General features: G+C 46.1%; 1 protein-coding gene and 1 long non-coding RNA gene across 5 annotated transcripts in view; one reads left to right on the forward strand and one right to left on the reverse strand.

The window, feature by feature from the left end:
* Nucleotides 1-4,051: 4,051 nt before the first annotated feature.
* LOC110308860 lies at nt 4,052-6,400 on the forward strand. Its single transcript, XR_002379617.1, has 3 exons — nt 4,052-4,119; nt 4,997-5,092; nt 5,963-6,400. It is a non-coding gene; the product is annotated as an uncharacterized LOC110308860 (long non-coding RNA).
* A 6,965-nt stretch (nt 6,401-13,365) lies between these two features.
* Glt6d1 (glycosyltransferase 6 domain containing 1) overlaps nt 13,366-18,923 on the reverse strand; it is a 26,804-nt gene continuing 21,246 nt past the window's right edge. For 3 of the 4 annotated variants that reach the window (XM_021156012.1, XM_021156010.1, XM_021156011.1), the window contains 2 exons: nt 14,621-14,758; nt 13,378-14,231 (listed from right to left, as the gene is read on the reverse strand). In XM_021156012.1, coding sequence (XP_021011671.1) covers nt 13,562-14,231; nt 14,621-14,758 — 808 coding nt within the window. In that variant the 3' untranslated portion in view covers nt 13,378-13,561. Of the gene's footprint in view, nt 14,232-14,620; nt 14,759-18,923 lie in introns of all 4 variants that reach the window. The other variant, XM_021156009.1, reaches the window with a different exon arrangement.

Consider the following 18,923-nt stretch of genomic DNA (forward strand, 5'->3'; position numbering starts at 1 on the left):
AGGTGTCATTGCTACCTCACTATGGTCTTTGACCAGCCTCCCTTCCCAGAACCTGGACCAGCTATTATGGAATCAGCCAAGGCCAAATCAACCATGGGCAGGGATGTTCTGTCCTCTAGGGCACAGGGGACACATCATGAGGTCTCTCAAAATCTTAATTATTTTGGCCAGGAGTGGAGGGTAAGACAATACCAGGGGAGCTGTGCATACACAAAAAGATATGCAGGTTAGGCCAGGCCCTCCCTGTATGAGCTTCTGACCTTTCCTGATAAGTGACCATTTCCTGCTTCAGAAGTCAACTTAACTATGAAATTAAGGAGTGGGCAAGCAGCTGGTTGATGTCAGCTAACTCAACCAATGGGAAGCTGGACCTCTTGTTACCCATGACCAGCTATTACTTCATCAGAGCCAAAGATGGAGCCTGCCCCTGTGTGCAGCTCTCTGGAGTGTCCCTGAACCAGGTCCCTGCAGAACAAAAGAGGTCAGAGCCTGGGAAAAGGGCCAGAGAAGCAGACAGTGCAGAGGAACGTGTCTTTTTGGCATGAGCTGGATGGGAGAGGCTGATTCAGACCTATGCTGCCACTGTGAATGAGACCACCTGGGGTGGAGCCTCATTCTACTGCTCTGTCACCTGCCTCTAGCTGAGAGGCTGAACCTGTCTTCCTGAGACATTCCTGAGTTAGCTGACAACCTGTGGAATTGGCGAACATAATAAATAATGTTAACAGCTCTGACAGACTAAGTGCTAACAACTTAGCAACAAAGCATCAAGAAGCCTGCATGGCAGGGGATGGGCCTCCGCCCTTTTATAAGCACAGACTCTTAGTAAACATTGGGCCTTGATCAGAAATCTGTCTTGGTCTCATTTCTTCTCTTGCCCTGGCCTCCAGCTTGTGTGGCCAACGGTGGCTACAGAGAACTGCTCTTGGCCCCAGGCGCCATGACACTGGTGGGGGGTTGCTGTTGGCCTTCAATATAGACCTGGCCCAGGAGAATCTGAAAAAGGTGCCAGTGAACCAGACCATATAAAGCGAGTAGCATCAAGGAGTGAGCAAACCTGGGGTCTGACTCTAAGGCAAAGGAAGACACTAAAACAGTCCATGTTGTCCTGGACACATGGGACAGAGTAGCCACGAGGCTGGGAGTGAAGGTTGCTGAGCGACATCCATAATAAACAGGTACAGTAAAAGCCCCCACTGGCCAGACACTCACATTCCAGTGCCGTCCAGAGAGACTATCTATATGTGCCCACGCTTCCCTTCACAATCCAGGGAAGAAAGGATCTATCTGAATGTGAAGTGAACAAGGATGTAGAAGGGTCCTTTCACTCCTGCTCTTGTGACCAGTGGCTGGGACACACCAGGAGGATGGCAGACCTGGGGATAAGGGGCTACACCCTGAGGTGGTAAGAGACATGCCTACAGTCTTTGGTAGCCTAGCCACTAGCCTCTCCCTGGGCTCGTAGGACAGACTCCAAATGTGGTTAAGCTGCCCCAACAGGCTCACCATGTTTTTGCCTCACTAACTTGAGTGGCACTCGGCTCTGTGTCAGTCCTAGGGAAGACTGGAATGTGCAGGGTTTGGAGGTCACCTAGGCTGGCCAGCAACTGCTTAGGGAAAGAGGGCTACTTAGGGTGTTCTCAGAGATGGAGAGCCACTGGGTCCCACTGCTCTTGGCCCCAGGTGCCATGGCACTGGTGAGGGTGTGGGTGCTGGTTTTGGCCTTCAATACAGACCTGGCCCAGAAGAATCTAGAAGAGGTGCCAGTGCAGCTAGACTTTGATGCACATAAGGTAAGTGTCATGGCCAGGCCGACTCAGTGCTGGGATAAGGATGGGGTGCAGGGTCACACTGAGGGTATGTTCCATCTGGGAGCAGAGGCTTAGGCAGCATGGCCTTCAGGAGCTCTGGCAGACACAGGGAGCATTATCTGGGGTCCTTTTCTGGGTAATTGAATCTTATGATCTGAGAGCAGTCTCAACATCTGTAGAGTCTTGGCTATGGAAGCAGAGTCACAGCTAGGATGACATGTAGTAAGTACAAAGTATGTCTGGTCTCCTGTCAGCCTCTGCTTATCCATCCCTGCATCTTGGTGCTCATAATCAGTGAGAACTGGGGATAGCACCAGGCTGGGAGGGTTAGTGGGAACAATTCCAAGCCATGATGACTCTGAGGAGCAGAGGTAAGGGGGGGATGAAAGGGTGGGGGAGGGCACTGAGGAAGGGGACAGAGAGGGAAGGAAAGCTAGAGGAAAGTGGAGATGAGTGTTTCTACATAGGAAGCCACAGCTTGTCCTCTGCCCTGGGACCTCTAGAAATTCACTGATATTGGGGGATGGGGTTGGCCAGTATACATTCTGGGAACCTGTGCTCACCTACTGACTGGGCCTAGAGGCATATTGTCTGTACATTGAGACTGGAAGCTCAGAATTGGCTGTCTCTCTGATCCCCATGCCCACACCCCTACAGGTAGAAGGACGTTGGTTTACCATCCAGCTGGCCTCTAGCCTCAGGAACCTGGTCTTGACCACTGACCCCCTGAGACTTTCTCTCCACTCCATTTGGACCAGAAGCAGTGGGGATGTGGACTTTGTGCTGTATGAGAAGTGAGTCTGTCTACGTAGTAACTCTTATCTCATGCTCAGAGCCCTGAGGGGTTAGTAAGCACTGGTGGCCAGAGGGACAGTGGTCTTCTGCCCCTTGGCTGAAGGCTATGGCTTGCAAAATGCAGGACCCAAGACTTAAGAGAAAGAGCTGGCAGAAAAGGCACACAGTCAGCTGCCTAGCCTGACTGACATGCCCTTTGGTGCAGACCATGTGACCCTGCCTCAGGCCATGGAGGAACCTCAAGTCTGCTTCTTTTATGTGCAATTCTTGCTATCTGAGTCATGAAGTTACCTGAGCTTAGTGGCACATATCTTCAATCCCAGATTTGTGAAGTAGAAGCAGGATGATATGGAATTTAAGGTCATCCTTAGCTATATAATGAGTTCACGAACAGGCTGGGCCCCAGGAAACACGGACCATGTCTGTATAAAGCAGGAGAAGCCACAGACAAACAGGTCAGAGTCCTGATCCCAACACCCAACTTTCAAAGAACAGTCTGGGCTCAGCATCTTCTGGGAAGTCTGGGTCCATGCAACTGTGAATCAGACCCCATTCCACTACTTCCAGTGAGCAGCACCTGTGGCTACCACCCTCTCTCTCCATCTCTCTAGCTCTAATAAAGGCTGCTCCCAAACATTGGGAGCTGAGGACCTTGGGGAGGTATTCAGGGCTCTCAGACAGATCACAGCCAATGTTTCTCTGGGTCCTGAGCCAGCTACACTCTCAGGCAGAGGTATATATAAATGTCTCTTCTTTCTAGAGGAGAGGGGCTGTGCACAGGATTTAATGTTACCGTCCACCCAACTGGGTTCCAAGGCCAGTACCAAGGAACCTGTGAGTACTTCATAGGAAACCTGAGTCCCCTGTGGAAGAGGGAGGTCCAGCTCAGGAGCCAGGTATCCTTCACAGAGGCAAACATCTGGAGAAGCTGCCAGCTTTGGGCAGGCTACACATCCTTTGAGTAATATCATGTTTACTACGGGGAGGTGGAGTCCTGGGGACAAAGGCAGAGGCATTATATGTCACACCTTGTTCTCCGCAGTTAATGGGAGCAGATTGCACATCCATTTTGTCAGCACTGACTATGACACCCTCATTCTTTATGTACGTGTTCAAGACAATGAGGTTGTCAACCTGTGGGCACTTCTGGGTAAGTAACAGCTCTCCCCAGCACTGACTTCTGTGTCTGGGTCCTGTAGGTAGGTTTTGGTCATTCCCTCATCTGACCAGAGACTTTCTGTCTGGAAGGGGAGTCTCACAGTGGCTGTACTGAGGGCGTGGGCAGCTCTAAGCTTCAAGCAGGCATTCCACTGTCTGGCACAACACACTCTCACACTCATTCACTCTCTCGTTCACCTCACAAGCACCAAATGTCTGGTGTCACAGTGTGCTGCTGTGCTGGGGGTTGGGATTAGTAGAAACTGGGTCCTTTCAGGTTCCCCCAAAGGACAGTATCGGGGAGGAGGGGCTTATGAGGAGGTGCCAAGCAGCTGTTGCAGCTTAAAGACTGGAGGTACGTGGGGTTGGCCACAGCCAGGGTTCTGGATGACACTGAGGCTAGGCAAGAGCCTTGAGCTCTGAGAAGGATGAGGAGTGGGGTAGTGCAGATGTCAGTGCAGGGGTGAGGTTGGGCTCTCTGGGGTCTCCTTGGCAAGGACACAGGCCTCACTTGTTTGTTAGAGTGACATTACCTGTGCTAGAACCAGACCTGTCTCTGTCCCCTTTTCCTTTCTTCTGTGTTAGGAATAGAAATCATACTGGGCGTGTTCTCTATAGAAGTTAGATCTGCTTCTTCCTTCCTGATCCCAGAAATAAGACTCAGACTCACAATATATTTACAAATACCTTGGCCATATAGCTAGGCTCTTCTCTGTCTAGATCATGACTTGAAATATCCTATTTAATTTAACCTACATTGTACCACATGGCTGGTTGCCTATGCATCCATCTTGACACATCTTCCCTGGGCGAATCTTTCAGCTGTTTCTATTCTAGAATTCTTTCTGCCTCCCAGATGTTACACCTCCCATTTCCTGCCTAAGCCATAGACCATCAGATTTATTTCTGACAGGTGCCACATACATACAGACATAAGATACTCTCTCTACAATTCTCTACCAATTGGGCCACATTGATTGCCCCAGACATGCTTTGAGAGGCAACAACAAAGGGACTGTTGTAATCACTGACAGAGAGAGGTAACTGGGGAGATGGCACTGCCATTCAGCTGACCCCAACATATGCCCTGCACCTCAGAAGGAGACCGGTGTCAGGCAACTGACAGTCAGGTGCTCTGTGCGCTGCCTGGGCTCTGCTGCCTCCTTGTTTACCCAGAAGAAGATCAGAGTGCTCAGAGAGCTTCACCCTCACTGCCAGCCCTCTAATTTCAGCAAGAAGAATTCTTGAAGATCCCATGTGGCTGGGCAAATACCTGGGATTTGTGGAGAAATTCCACCTTCAAAAGTCCCTCGTCTTCAACATAGCTGGTAAGAGCGGCCCTCCAGCTGCTTCGGGACTGTGTAAGGGGCACCTCCCTTTTTCATCCAGTCCATGATGCAATAACAACATGAGAACAGCCGTCACCATGTTGCTTTTCTGGCCAGACCTGTGTTAGGTGGCTCCCCTGCCAGGCCTCCCATGGTGCCTTGAGACACAATGATGAGGCACATACTGACTCTGTGCCACGGATGTGGCTTTGAGACAGCGAGGGAGAGGGGCACAGCTAGGAAGGGGGCCTGGGTGTGACCCAGATCTCAGGGTCTCGAATGGAGCCCTTTTGCTCCACCATTCAGGATGGCATTTAATTGATCAACATACATACAGCCATGTCTGTTCTGAGAATTTAACAACACATGGAACAAGACAGGCTTACTCAAGTTCAGGTCACACCTAATCAGACAGCAGAAGATGAGCTAGACTGTGACTGAGCTATTTGTCAGGAACACTGGCTGCAAGGTCTCCTTCCATATGCAGAGGTCAGGAAGGGTGTCCTAAGAGAAACTCAAGCCTCCCTGAAAGAGGGACCACACTGGGATATGAGGGGATGAACCATTACCAGACCACTGGGGTGGGGGGAGACAGGAGGCAGGGCAAGGGGGTGGGAGACAGGAGGCAGGGCTCGGGGAGGAAGACAGGAGGCAGGGCTGGGGAGACAGGAGGCAGGGCTGAGGGGGAAGACAGGAGGCAGGGCTGAGGGGGGAAGACAGGAGGCAGGGCTAGTGCTGGGGTGGGGGGAGACAGGAGGCAGGGCAGTCTTGGGGACTCAGCATCTCCATATTGTGATTGCTTTCTTGGCTGACAGATTTGAAAGTAAACACGTGAAGACTTTAATCACCCCTTTCTCTTCTTCTCCACAGACCAGTGTCCCCTAGATGAGGCCACTGCTTGACACTTCCACTTGAGTCCCTCCACCTTCTGCTGCTTCAGCCTCCTTCCATTTTCTCACCATGGCCAGCAGCTCAGGAAGTCCCTCTGTCCCTCCTAGGGGCCTGGAGCCCTGAGCCTGGAGCCTGGAGCTGAGCCCTGCCAGCTTTGCCTTTCCTCACCCACTTTCTCTCTGTGGTAATCAATCCCACCAAACATAAAAATAGACACCCAAGGCTCCCAGCTTGGTCTACGGCTGAAGGAATGTTCTGGAGGCTTGAAAGAAGGCGAGCAAACCTATGTGTTCAGAAAACGCCCCATCCTTGCACACAAAAATGTTTCTTGAGGGATGAGGAGTGGCTCAGGGGCAGGATGCTTGCCCAACACACTCAAGACCATCTTTGGTAGCAAGTAAAAAGAGTAATTTGAATACAAAGAGATGTGACATTCCTGTGTTGCCTTCAGTGTTTCAGAAAGCATGACCCTCTCTCTGTGATAAAGTAGAGCAATAAAACTGACACAGAATTTTAATATACATCCTATAAAGTGGAGAAAAGGGCCAAAACGGTGTTGCTGGTGTCTTGGTTACCATTCTATCACTGTGAAGAGACACCAGGACCAAGGCAATGCTTGGAAAAGCAAGCGTTTAATTGGGGCTGTCTTATAGTTTTAGAAGCTTAGTCCATTATTATCATGGTGGGATGGGTGTGACACTGGATTGGTGGTTACATTTTGATCTGCAAGGAGAGAGACAGAGAGAGAAGCTGGACCTGGTGTAGGCTTTTGAAACTGTAAATTCCTCTCTGAGTGACACACTTCCTCCAAGGCCACACCTTCTAATCTTTCTAATCCTTTCCAGCAGTCCCACTGCATCTGTGAGCCCATGGGGGCCATTTGTATTCAAACCACCACAGCTGGCATTGCTGATTCGGCATGAGGTAGTGGTTTTGTTTTGTTTCTGGGTTTTGTTTGTTTTTGGTGTGTGTGTGTGTGTGTGTGTGTGTGTGTGTTTCACCACCAAAGACCAGAAGAGATTTTCGGATGCCCTGGAGCTGGACTTATAGTATAGGTAGTTATGACACCTCAGTATGGGTGCTGAGAATTGAACTCAGGTCCTCTGCAAGAGCAGCAGCATGATCTTACTCATGAGCTGTCTCAGCAGTATGAGAAGATAGTTTTTCTGTGGTCACAAGAAACTCTATCATTTTCCCCAATCTCTAGCCACAGTCTTTGCATTCTTCGGGTATACCTCATTCCTTCCCAAATTCCCCATCTTGTTGGATCAGGACACAGTCATAACTAATGAACATCCTGGGGCTTGAGTCTGCCCCTTTGTGATTACAGACTTTGTCATGCTTGCAACTTCCCAGCTCTCTGAAACAAGCAACAGGCATTAGCTAGAAGGGAGAGGGGCCCGGAGATTCCTTGTGTCTGTAACTCTGAGAGCTGACATAATGAAAACAGACCATAACGATTTATTTCTCACAATATGATAAAGATTTCATAACCCTCAAGTTACTCTACACACTAAGCAATTCCGTGTCCGGTCCTAAGCACTCTTCCCTGATGGAGGGTAAATAAGGTCCACCCACTCCTCACAAGGTACCAGTGGCAAACCTAAGCTCAGCTGTCAAGGATCATGCAAAAGTGATAACAAATAGCTTTAGAACTCGTGGAATACAACTCACTGATTAGCACAATTATGATGGGTGTGCCTCAGAGAGGTACCACTGAGGACAATGTGTCCTGAGGACGCCATGCTGTTGTATAGAGTTTTGCTCTGCTTGTTGCCTTTCTGAAGTGGAAACTTCTAGTTACTTTGGAAAGTTAGTTACGTCAAATGATGTTTTGCTGGGACATACAGGTGAAAGGATGTCTTGCTGAAGCAAACACATGAAAGGCTGTTTTCCTGAAGCAGACACAGGTGAAAGGATGTTTTAATATAGCAAACACATGAAAGTAGGCTTGATGGAGTATGACCTCAAAGACAATGGGAGATGAGAATTGAGCCTTGGTTTTGGTTTGCTCCACCTTGCTATATCTCACTAAGGACATACATGCATTGGTTCACCTTACATAGCGTTGTTGAGCTCAGCTTGTGGTAATGTTGCCACTGAGAGAAACTGGAAGCAGCTTCCGCAGCCTTGCCTCAGGCCAGTTGGTGATTCTAGAAATTTCCCTAGAATCGAATGACAGCTTCTTGGTGTCTGCTTGCTGAAAGGACTGGACTGTAGCTGCCAGTTCGTGCCTGGTGTCTGCCTGCCGAGAGGACTGGTCTGCAGCTGCTGAGTTGTATTTGGTGTTTGCTACAGGACAGAACTTCTGTCCAAGAAGATCGAGCTTACCCCCAAAGGACTATTGCTGAACAGGTCCACTTCCCCCGTATTTTAATAGCTCTTCTCTTCCATTACCTTGTTGCATGTAGTTTTAAAATCGCTACAGCCTTTTACCAGAACCCAGGACCCTCTACTGTGCTACTAGACCCTCTCGGCTTTCCTTTTGTTCTACCCAGCTTAGCTCCAGGATCAGCAACCATCAGCCCTAAACCAGCTTCTCTTTCAACCCACCTTTGCTCCAAGAGGGATGGAGCTACCAGCCTCCTGAGATCCACAAACAGCTCCCTTACATTCTCACTTGCCTACTAAGCACAATTGTTGGGCGTAGATAAATCCTTCCTGGAAAGGCAAGTCCTTACCAATTTATTATCTTCATTTCTCCTTCTGCCCTAATCTTAGTGGCTTGTTCCCTTCCAAACATCTTTGACCACCTGCCTGTAGCAGAGGCCAGAGGACCTACCTATCCCTCATACCTTATATGGTTGCTGTATCTCTTTTCCTCCAAAGCATGGCAGAAAAGCTCCTCTCCATTCTTGCATATCTGCCTTTTCCTCCTGGGACCCAGAAGTTCCACTTGTACCCTCTACCCAGCAATTGGCCCCCAGCCTTCTTTACTGACAGATAAAGAGCCAATTGGGGAAACGATATTAGCATCAGGACCTCCCCTTACACCACCTTGGCTAGATGGTGGACTAAAGGAGAGGTTGAACCCTTATTAAAAGTATGTTGCAAAAAATTTGTGCCTACAATCCTCTTATTCTAAGGATTGTATAAAAACTCAAAGGGGGCTTCCAGCCCGTCACTGCGCAGTATCATTGGCACTCACAATAATAGTGTTTGGTCTTCAGGCATTGCGGCTGGAGCAGAGTGATGATCTAATGACCACCCTAGGAAAGAACTGGAAACGTAAACTGTCAGCACTGACCATCATCCTTAGAAAGAACCTGGAAAACTAGTAAGGCTAGCTTAAGATGGTTCTGTTAGTGACTTTGACAAAGAAAGTCTTTTTTTAAAAAAGATGTATTTACTTATTTTATGTGTATGAGTACACGGTAGCTGTACAGATGGTTGTGAGCCATCACGTGACTGCTAGGAATTGAACTCAGGACCTCTGCTTACTCCAGCCCCACTCTCTCCAGTCCAAAGATTCATTTATTTATTATATGTAAGTACACTGTAGCTCTCTTCAGTCACACCAGAAGAGGGCGCCAGATCTCATTAGGGATGGTTGTGAGCCACCATGTGATTGCTGGGATTTGAACTCAGGACCTTTGGAAGAGCAGGCAGTACTCTTAACCACGGAGCCATCTCACCAGCCCAACAAAGAAATTCTTAGAGAACAATTTGAAGTTCAGAAAAATACACTCTTATAGTTGAGCTGGGGAGTTTTGTGGTCAGGGATCAAGAAGAAGGGCAGTCTAAGTGGCACTGGCTGATGTGACTTTTATTGAAGCCAGACTGCTGATTTAGGTGAAGATTAATTTCTTGTACCCATTTTTGCCCTCAGCTTGCTGATGGCAATTTGGTATGACTTAGTAACATTTGCCGATGTGTAGGTGTGTACCGTGAAGTTTTTTTATATAAACATTTAGATTTGTGATTCTTTCAAGATTTTTATAAGATTACTTTTTAAGATAAATAATAAAATAATTGATCCTTTCTTTGTAACTGCGCACTGTAGCCTGCCAGTAAGAGCAAGTGCTTGCTTGCACTCTGCTGTTAATCTGTAACAAGTTGCTTAGCTTTGAATGTCCATTGGTTCTTGGGGATAATTTGTTTTCTTTACCTATACGACATAATGTTTTCCATGTATTGGGGAACACAGTTTTTTCTTAATTATTTACTAAAAGAAAAATAAAATGTAGTCACATTGTCATTTCTATATGTCTTGAAAGATTTTTCTGGGATATATAAGCTGTGGAAATAAAAATAATGTTGGAGCCTGCTTGTTTGAGTCTGCACCATCCACCATAAATGTGTGTATATGTATATATGTAAAGTGGCTGGAGCTTTGTATGCTCCATCCACTCAATGTATGAATGGATATATATATATATATACACACATATATATATATATATATATATATATACACACACACATATATACACACACACACACACACACACACACACATATATATATATATATATATATATATATATATATATATATATATCTGTCTCTCTATATGTGTGGAGTTGTTGGGAGCTTTGTTCCATCCATCAAATGTGTACGTATGTATATATACATATATGTAAAGTAGTTGGAGCTTGCTAGTTAGAGTTTGCTTCATCCACAAAGAGTATGTGAGTGAGCCTGCGTTGTAACATTGCTGACCTACATCCCCTCCTTGGGTTACTGAGCGTACTGTCAGAGCCTGGAGAACTGATGAAGTTACTTAAAGAAGCATGGGGGTACCCAAAGCATCCTCACCAGAGCACCCAGTGTGGATGATGCTTCCCATAGCTACATAAACAGAACTCCTCCCGGCTAGCTTCCTCCCTCATATACTCTAGTATCTCTCAAGACCCCGAGCCCTCCTACAATAAGACAGTACTGAATGCAAATTCCTGGAAGGGGCAGCTGAATTCTCAAGTGTGGGTCCAAATGCACACATACACAAACACACATGCACGTGGACATGCACACGCACACGCACACGCACACACACACTGCACTTCCATCTATGAGGAAATGTTAATTGTCACTAAGACCAACTGTAAAGGACCCTTGTAGATAGGCAGAGTTGATTTGATGAAGATGGCAGCTGTTTTGCCCAGGGGACCATATTCTACAACAGTTCCAATAAGGAATTCTTCCTAAACTGCAAAATAAATCTGAAGTCTACATGAAAGTATACATTTTTTTTAAAGTTTTCAAAAGAAAAGCAGTGTATAGTGAACAACCCTTCCAAACTAATGTAGAAAGAAGAAAGGACAGAAGAAAGATCAGTGGAACCAACGGGATGCCAAACCACCAGCACCTGGGATGATGGGACACCAAGCCATGAGCACACAGAGATGGCTCACCTGGGACTGGAGCAGCCAACAGAAGCATAAAGTGTTCAACAGACAGAGCTGAAGGAACAAAGGCAGCACACAGGAGAGTTTGGTGAGCCCAACAGACACATCATATTAAACTTCTCTCTTTTCTTAATTTAATTTGCTCTCTCATATAGTACATAAATATTGCAAGACTTTTGCAGATATTTTATGTAGTTTAAAGCTGTTGGCCTTTTGCTGGGGCAGTCTGTCATCTAGCCCATCTAACTTAACTCGACTTATCCACCATTCCAGCTTCCCACGAGGTCCTCACTGCCTGCTTCCAGCTCCATCCGGCTCCCTCTTCTGCGCTTTCGAGACTTCCACATATCCTCTTTCTCTTTGCCTGGAAGTCCCACCCCCATACTCCCTGCTCCACCTCCGGTTGTAAGTTTTTATTTTACAAACCATTCAATCTGAACCAATCAACAGCAAGACAACACCTCCCCCTCCATCTCTTTGGGTTGCCTTTAGACAATGAGGGTTGCCTGACCTTCATCTTTTGTGCAGGTGAGGAAGGACAAGCATTCACATATAGAAAAACTCAGTGATGAGTCACAGAAATGACAATCCCAAAATCCTGCCAGAACTTAGGTCTTTGTTGGTCCAATAATCAAAAAAGAAAATACAGAGGCTCATCTTCATGCAATGGAAGGGAAGGTAAGCTCAAGAGATCTTGACTACAGTTTCTTCTCTCTTTGCTCCTCCAAGCTCTGTCCCTGCTCCTTATCCATTTCTCTGTTTTCCTTCAGGCCTCTCAGGGTGATATCCCTGAGATATACCAAACATTGCATATCAAGTTATAGTAAGATTAAGCATCCTCCCTCAATTTAGGCTGGACAAGGCAACCCAGTAGGACTTCAAGGGTTCCAAAAGCAGGCAAAAGTATCATAAACAGTCCTCATTCCCTCTGCTAGGAGTCCCATAAAAAAATTCAAGTTACACAAATGTAAGATACATGCAGAGGACCTAGGTGAGCCCCATGCAGGCTCCATGATCGTCAGTTCAGTCTCAGTGAGTTCCATGAGTCCTGGTTGGTTTATTCTGTGGGTTTTCTTCCAGAAACCAGAAGTCAGGTGGCCCAGAGACCTAGGATAAAAACCTAACATGCCTGGCAACCCAACATTCAAAGCCTAATGATATTCTGCCAGCCTCATAGATAGGAGCCTGGCACAATCACCATCAGAGAGCTCCATCCAGCAACTGATAGAAACAGATGCAGAGACCCACAGCCAGGCATTAGCTGGAACTCAGTGAATCCCATAGAAGAGGGGGAGGAAGGACTGCAGGAGCTAGAAGGTTAAAACTGCTTTCTTTAAAGAAAAAAGGAAAAGAAAACCATGAAATGTCTATAACATGAATACTAAACTTTGGGGACAAGCTGGTAACACCAGGATATAAGACTTAGGGAAAAGAGGGTCACTATCAAAACTGTATTTGTCCATCAGGGCTTTGGTAATGAGGGACCAAGTGAAGTGTAGGGTGGTTTAGACTAGGGCTTTTGAAATTTTTTCTGCTTGTGACCATTTTTACTTGAGTTTTTAATTTATGTATATAAAGACAAGGTTTCACTGTGTACTTCTGGTTGGCCTAGAACTTTCCAATATGGCCCAGGTTGATCTTGAACTCACAGAGACCCATCTGCCTCTGTCTCCTCAGTGCTAGGATCAAAAGCATGTGCCACTTGGCCTGACTATCAGAGGTATTTTCCCACAGCTTCAGCTGTACATACATACATACATACATACATACATACATACATACATACATATATTCTGGACAGACTGGGACTGTAGGAGGAGGAAGCCGGTCACAAGTTAACATCTCAACAACACACCACCTACACGACAACTGGGTGAATGGACACTTAGTTTTTCTTCTATATGTGAATATTAACGCATTTTTCAATCTGTGAATAGGTTTTTATTTGTAAACCAAAGTCTTTCTCCATTTAAATGAAATATGTTCTGTGTCTCACTAACATCACACTTTCTACAACACAGAGCTAACAGCATTATGTGTATGGGCATGAAGTATCACATTTTATTCATTCTAGATTCAGTCAAGTTGGACAATTTACAATTGCAAGGAAGAACAATTGATTTTGGAAATACTATGTTATTGGGCCTCTGAAATGTGGGTTTTTAAGAAGACAGTCTGTGTCTCTGAGGCCCTGCTGTGGTTTGCTCTGCAGTCCAACAGCACTGGTGCGTCATAAGGTGTCTATGGGATGATGAGCAATCTTGACAAACCACACATGCCGAGGGAGGTTGAAGGTAGGGTCCCAGCTGTATTCTGGGGATAGAAGCTTGGTGGGTTTGTTGAGGAAAAAATATTTGTTGAGGTACTTTTCATAGGTACTGTTAACTCCATTTTCAGTATCCAAGAAAACACCTTTCAAGTATTGCTGAGCGAAGTCCAAGACCTGAGAGGGCACTCCACCTATAATGGCACCAGCATAGTAGAAGTCCCCCAGTCCAAAGGGAATGTGGGCTACTGATGTAGGTTTCCGCTCATAGGGTAGATTCGTCCTCTTTCGGAAATACCACCAAGGATGGAGCTGAGCCACAGATGTGCTCAGAGTCTCTACCCCAAACTCACTTTGGAAGACCATGTTGATGTTCATGCTGAAGAGGAAATCCACTTCATATCTGATGTGATCCTGGATGTGCTCAGACAAGATTTTCATGCGCATGAGGTCAAAGTTGCTCCACCACCTCTCCTTGCCTATTATGAGTACTTGAAAGGATTGCAGAGGGTTGTGCTCCATTTCTTGTAGCTGCAGGTACTTATCCACCATGATGTAGAAGATCGCTCGATAGCCAGGCATGAAGAACTTGCTGGCTGATTGTAAGAATGGGTCCAGGTACCTGTCAGTGAGACTGGGAACACACAGAACAAGAAACACATTTCTAAATGGAATGGGTGCCCTAGGATGTGCTGTCAAGAGAAGTGTCCTTGATATTTAAAAAAAAAAAAAAAAACCTAAGAGGTCAGTAGAGAGATGTTCCACCAAACTGGATAGAAAGTCTATAGGCCTATCAATGGCCAAGACACTTTAGAACTACTGAGTCAGAGCTGAGCAGGACATTAATTAAGAGCTCCCAGTGGCCTTATAGACCCAGCCTTGGTACAGGGACTTATCGTGGCAAATTTCTATTTGGTATGCTCAGAAGTAGTGGTCACAAAAGAGGACATGACACTCTGGGCTCAAAACATCCATGGATGCTGAACCGAATTTCCCATACTAAAAGCGCTTCACAGCATCTACCTGCCAACAGCAAACACAGCCAAACCCACGGTGATGTTCTGCTTCCTGAAATATTTCTCCAGGACCTTTCTGTCAAAGGTGCCTTCCCATATGACGGGGGCCAGCCAGTCTGTGATCGTGATGACATCCAGGCGTCTCCTAGGGACACACAAAAGCAGGAATATCATCAAAACTGACACAAGCCACCATGTCATAAGCTGAAGAACAGCTACATGTCGAGTGTCACCGCATGGTAGCAGCAATGGGCACCCACCAACAGATGCTAACCTGAGATGGCACTGAGCAGTCAGAAGTGCGGTGCCCTCACTTGCTCACATGACCCTGGCAATGCCCTTCCCCAGATGACTGCTAGCTTTCTTCTTGTTCTTCATGTGGGCACACAACTAGTGAGTGGCTGAGCTGGCAAAGTCAGTCGAGCCTCAGACTGTGTGTTCTCTTCCTCCCAAACATGCAACTACTTATCCTGAGCTCTGATTACAGCTTAATCAATATAAACAAACAGGCAGCCTTGGGTCAGAAGCCTTGGTTTTGTCTGAAGCTAGCACTGTGGACAGGTTTATGGCCTTCCTTCTGTGCCCTCTGAGCCCCTGCTCCTCTGCTTGCTCTGTGCACCCTGTGGTATTCTAAATACTTGGTTTGAGCCAAATGTGTTATTCAGTAAGAGTGAGACAGATTAGACTTGCATTGATACTAAGGAGATAGAGGGATTAGGACAAGCCATGAAGGTAAGCCATATAAAAATCAATGTAAGCCACTATAACAGAAACTAAAGAAAAGTCACATACCCAAATCACTCGACACAGGACATTACAGAACCTGATTTCCATTCCTGATTTAAAAAGAAATTTCCAGAAAAGGATGGCAATGGGCAATGAGAAGAATCACCTCATCTTGGCTTATTAAAAAAAAAAAAATCTACATGCCCTATGTGGGGGGGCACACCTTTACTTGTAGGAGGCAGAGACAAGATGGATCTCTGAATTTGAGGGTAACCTGGTCTACATAGCATGTTTCCCGGTTAGCCAAGACTACATAGTGAGGCCTTGCCTCAAAAAAAAAAAAAAAAATCTGTAATAGTCCTTTAGCTAGCATGTTTAAGAATGGGAGGGTGGCTTCATCCTCCTTAAGATCAAGAAGAGGACAAGGATGAGTGTACCTCATCCTGCTTTTCCACATAGTGCCAGAAGCTTTGTCATCCCAGTGAGAAGAGGAAATCAAGGCATCGAATCTCAAACAAGAAAAATAACACTGACCATAATACAAGCAGTTAGACTTAACCACATACCTGAAAACCCCTGAGAAAAAAAATCACCTAGAATTGATAAGCAGATTAGAGAGAGTAGAATTTACCACATAATTCCAAAACATTCAGTCTCTGTCTACATATTAACAATGAGTCTCTAGCAGCTGGAATTAGAAACACAAAACGTGCTTGCTAGGACCCAAGTTCAGTTCCCAGCTTTCATATCAGGCTGCTCACAAGCCCCTGTAACTACAGCTCTGGGGTATCCAACACCTTCTGACCTCCACAAGCACCTGCAATTCACACACATACACAGACACACCCACACACATACACACACACACACAGACACACACACATACACACATATGCACAGACACACACACAGATACACACACACAGACACATACACACACACAGACACACACACAGACACACACAGACACACACAAGCAGACACATACACAGACACACAGACACACACACAGACACACACACACAGACACACACACAGACACACACACAGACACATACACACACACATGCATACACACAGACACAGACACACACAGACACACACATACACACACATACACACACACACACACAGACACACACACACACAGATACACAGACACACACAGACACACATACACACACAGACACACACAAACAGACACACACACAGACACACAGACACACACACAGACACATACACACACACATACATACACACAGACACAGACACACACAGACACACACACATTCACAGACACACACACAGACATATACACACACACATACACACATACACACACACACACACACACACACACACACACACATCCTTGGTCCCTGCATATTCGCATACTATGAAGGTATTTCTGAATGCTTTCTCATCCTGTTCCTAGATGCCATTTCACTTGCTCATCCATCAGTAGAGGGACATTGAGTTAATTTACCCCCTAGATATGCGAGGGATGATGCTCCCATGAACATTCTCTGTAAACAAGATTTAGTTGTTTGGGGGATGGGTCTAGAGGTAAAATGGCTGTGTCCTGTTGTAATTCTATAGCTCACAGTAGTTTCGTGATGCAACAGCTGGACCTGTAGGTTCGAAAGTCATCCTGACACCTTTTATTGTCCTGACACCTTTTATTGTCTAGCTTCCACATTCTATCCATCTCGTACTCTTCCCATGACACTGGAGGTGAACTGGTGACTCGATGTGGTTTTGATTGCATTCCACTGATGGCGTTTAAATGATGTTGTTAAATGCATTCTGTGTCTTTCTTGGGCATAATATATCTTCCTTGAAGAAATGTCTCTTCAGGTCTTTGCCTATTTTTCCTGCTTTTTTGTTGTTTATTATTAGTAAGAGTTGTTTATCAATCCAGAATAATAGGGCTTTCTCAAATAAGTAACTTGAAAACGTTTTTCCTATTGTACACACTGTCTCTTCAGTTTTTTGTTTTGTTTTGGTTTTTGAGACAGGGTTTCTCCTGGCTTCATACCTTCATATAGTCTGCGGCATTTTTAGTTCAGATTAAGCCCAAATGATCTGTATTTCCTTCTGCATGTGCCAGACTAAGAAAATCCCTCCCCTCCTAGAGCAATGGGTGTCTATACTATAGAAAGGTATTAAATTTTATCAAAATTTCTGCATATATTAAGGTGATTATATTTTGTTTTGTTCTGCTTTTAATTCCACCAATACACTGTTTGGGGTGATATTGTCCACTGAGATCCCTAGTTCTCCCACCTGCAGGCTCCAGCTGTTGCTGGCCCCAGCTGTTGCTGGCCCCAGCTGTTGCTGGCCCCAGCTGTTGCTGGCCCCAGCTGTTGCTGGCTCCAGCTGTGGAGTTCCTCTGTGGATTGCCTCTCACTCAGCACACTTTCAGCTCTGACTTTCCAGATTGGGTTTGTTTCCTAGTGTGTGTGCTTAGTGTTATCAGCCGCTTGGCAGACTTTGTTCTCACACCCTGCTTTAGCTCTTGTGTATAAAGAACTGTTTCAGAGTTGTCAGTCCAGTGTTGGGCTTCTCCAAGGATGGTTTTTACTAACTCTTCCCTTCCCCCATAAGGACCAATAGGATTGTTCATTTGTATGTTTTCATTTTCTATTAAATTAAATTTTGGAGGGTTTTGAATAATTTTTGTAAACTGAATGTAGCTACTCAAGAGCTCAGGCCTTGCTTCCCATCTGGGTATTTTTCTTTTGTTGTTTGCTTGCCAGTTGGCTTAACAGTTAACAATTGATGAGACAATTTTCCATAAGTCCTTGGGATCCATAAATTTGCCTGTTCTGCTGGGAGGCTCTGAGTACAGCTGAGTTGTACCATTGTCTCATGGCCAGGATGTGTGCAGGGAAATATGCTCAACTCCCACATCCTGCTCACACTGAGCCGGGGTAGGGAGGGACAGGGGCCTCAGAGCCTTCTCGAGGTCTTTTCTGAACACAGCCCTTCCACATGCAAGATTTTCAGCCCTGAGTGTCAAATGCTCGCCAAGTTTTCCTAAGCCCCGTGGATAGTTCCAGAATAGCTTTTCCTCTTGAACCCTTTGCTTGATCTATCATTTGTCTCACTGTCCTGCCTTTTTAGTGGTTAAACTAATGCCTGTCCTTGTTTTCAACAGATGCCCCGGAGAGTTCCTGGTTAGGTCATTGCAGAGCCTTGCAGGTGGGAGCAGGTGAGATAGTGAGTTCTCTAAGCGTGGGGATTTGAAGGGTTTTGTTCTTGTCCTCGCTGCCATGAAACTGCTGTCTTCTAAGGCCATTGTGGAACAAGAGGTTGGCATGGAGACCAGGGCATTAATTAAATACCCCAAACATCACTGTTCTCTCACTGGTCTGGGAAAGAGGATCTGTTAGTCTTGCGCGCGTCCGACTCGACCAGCAAGAACGACGCTGCAACAGGATCCTTCTGCACACGTTTATTGGGAGAGCTTGATTGTAGAGGCGAATAGACCCTGAGCCCAGCCCTGGTGCTGCTTTATATAGGCCTAGGAGAGGCGTGTCTCACACCCGGATTGTGTTGTGCTTGGTTGATGCTTACCACCT

The sequence above is a fragment of the Mus caroli genome, chromosome 2, assembly GCF_900094665.2.
Source record: "Mus caroli chromosome 2, CAROLI_EIJ_v1.1, whole genome shotgun sequence".
In the NCBI taxonomy this organism is placed as follows: domain Eukaryota; kingdom Metazoa; phylum Chordata; class Mammalia; order Rodentia; family Muridae; genus Mus; species Mus caroli.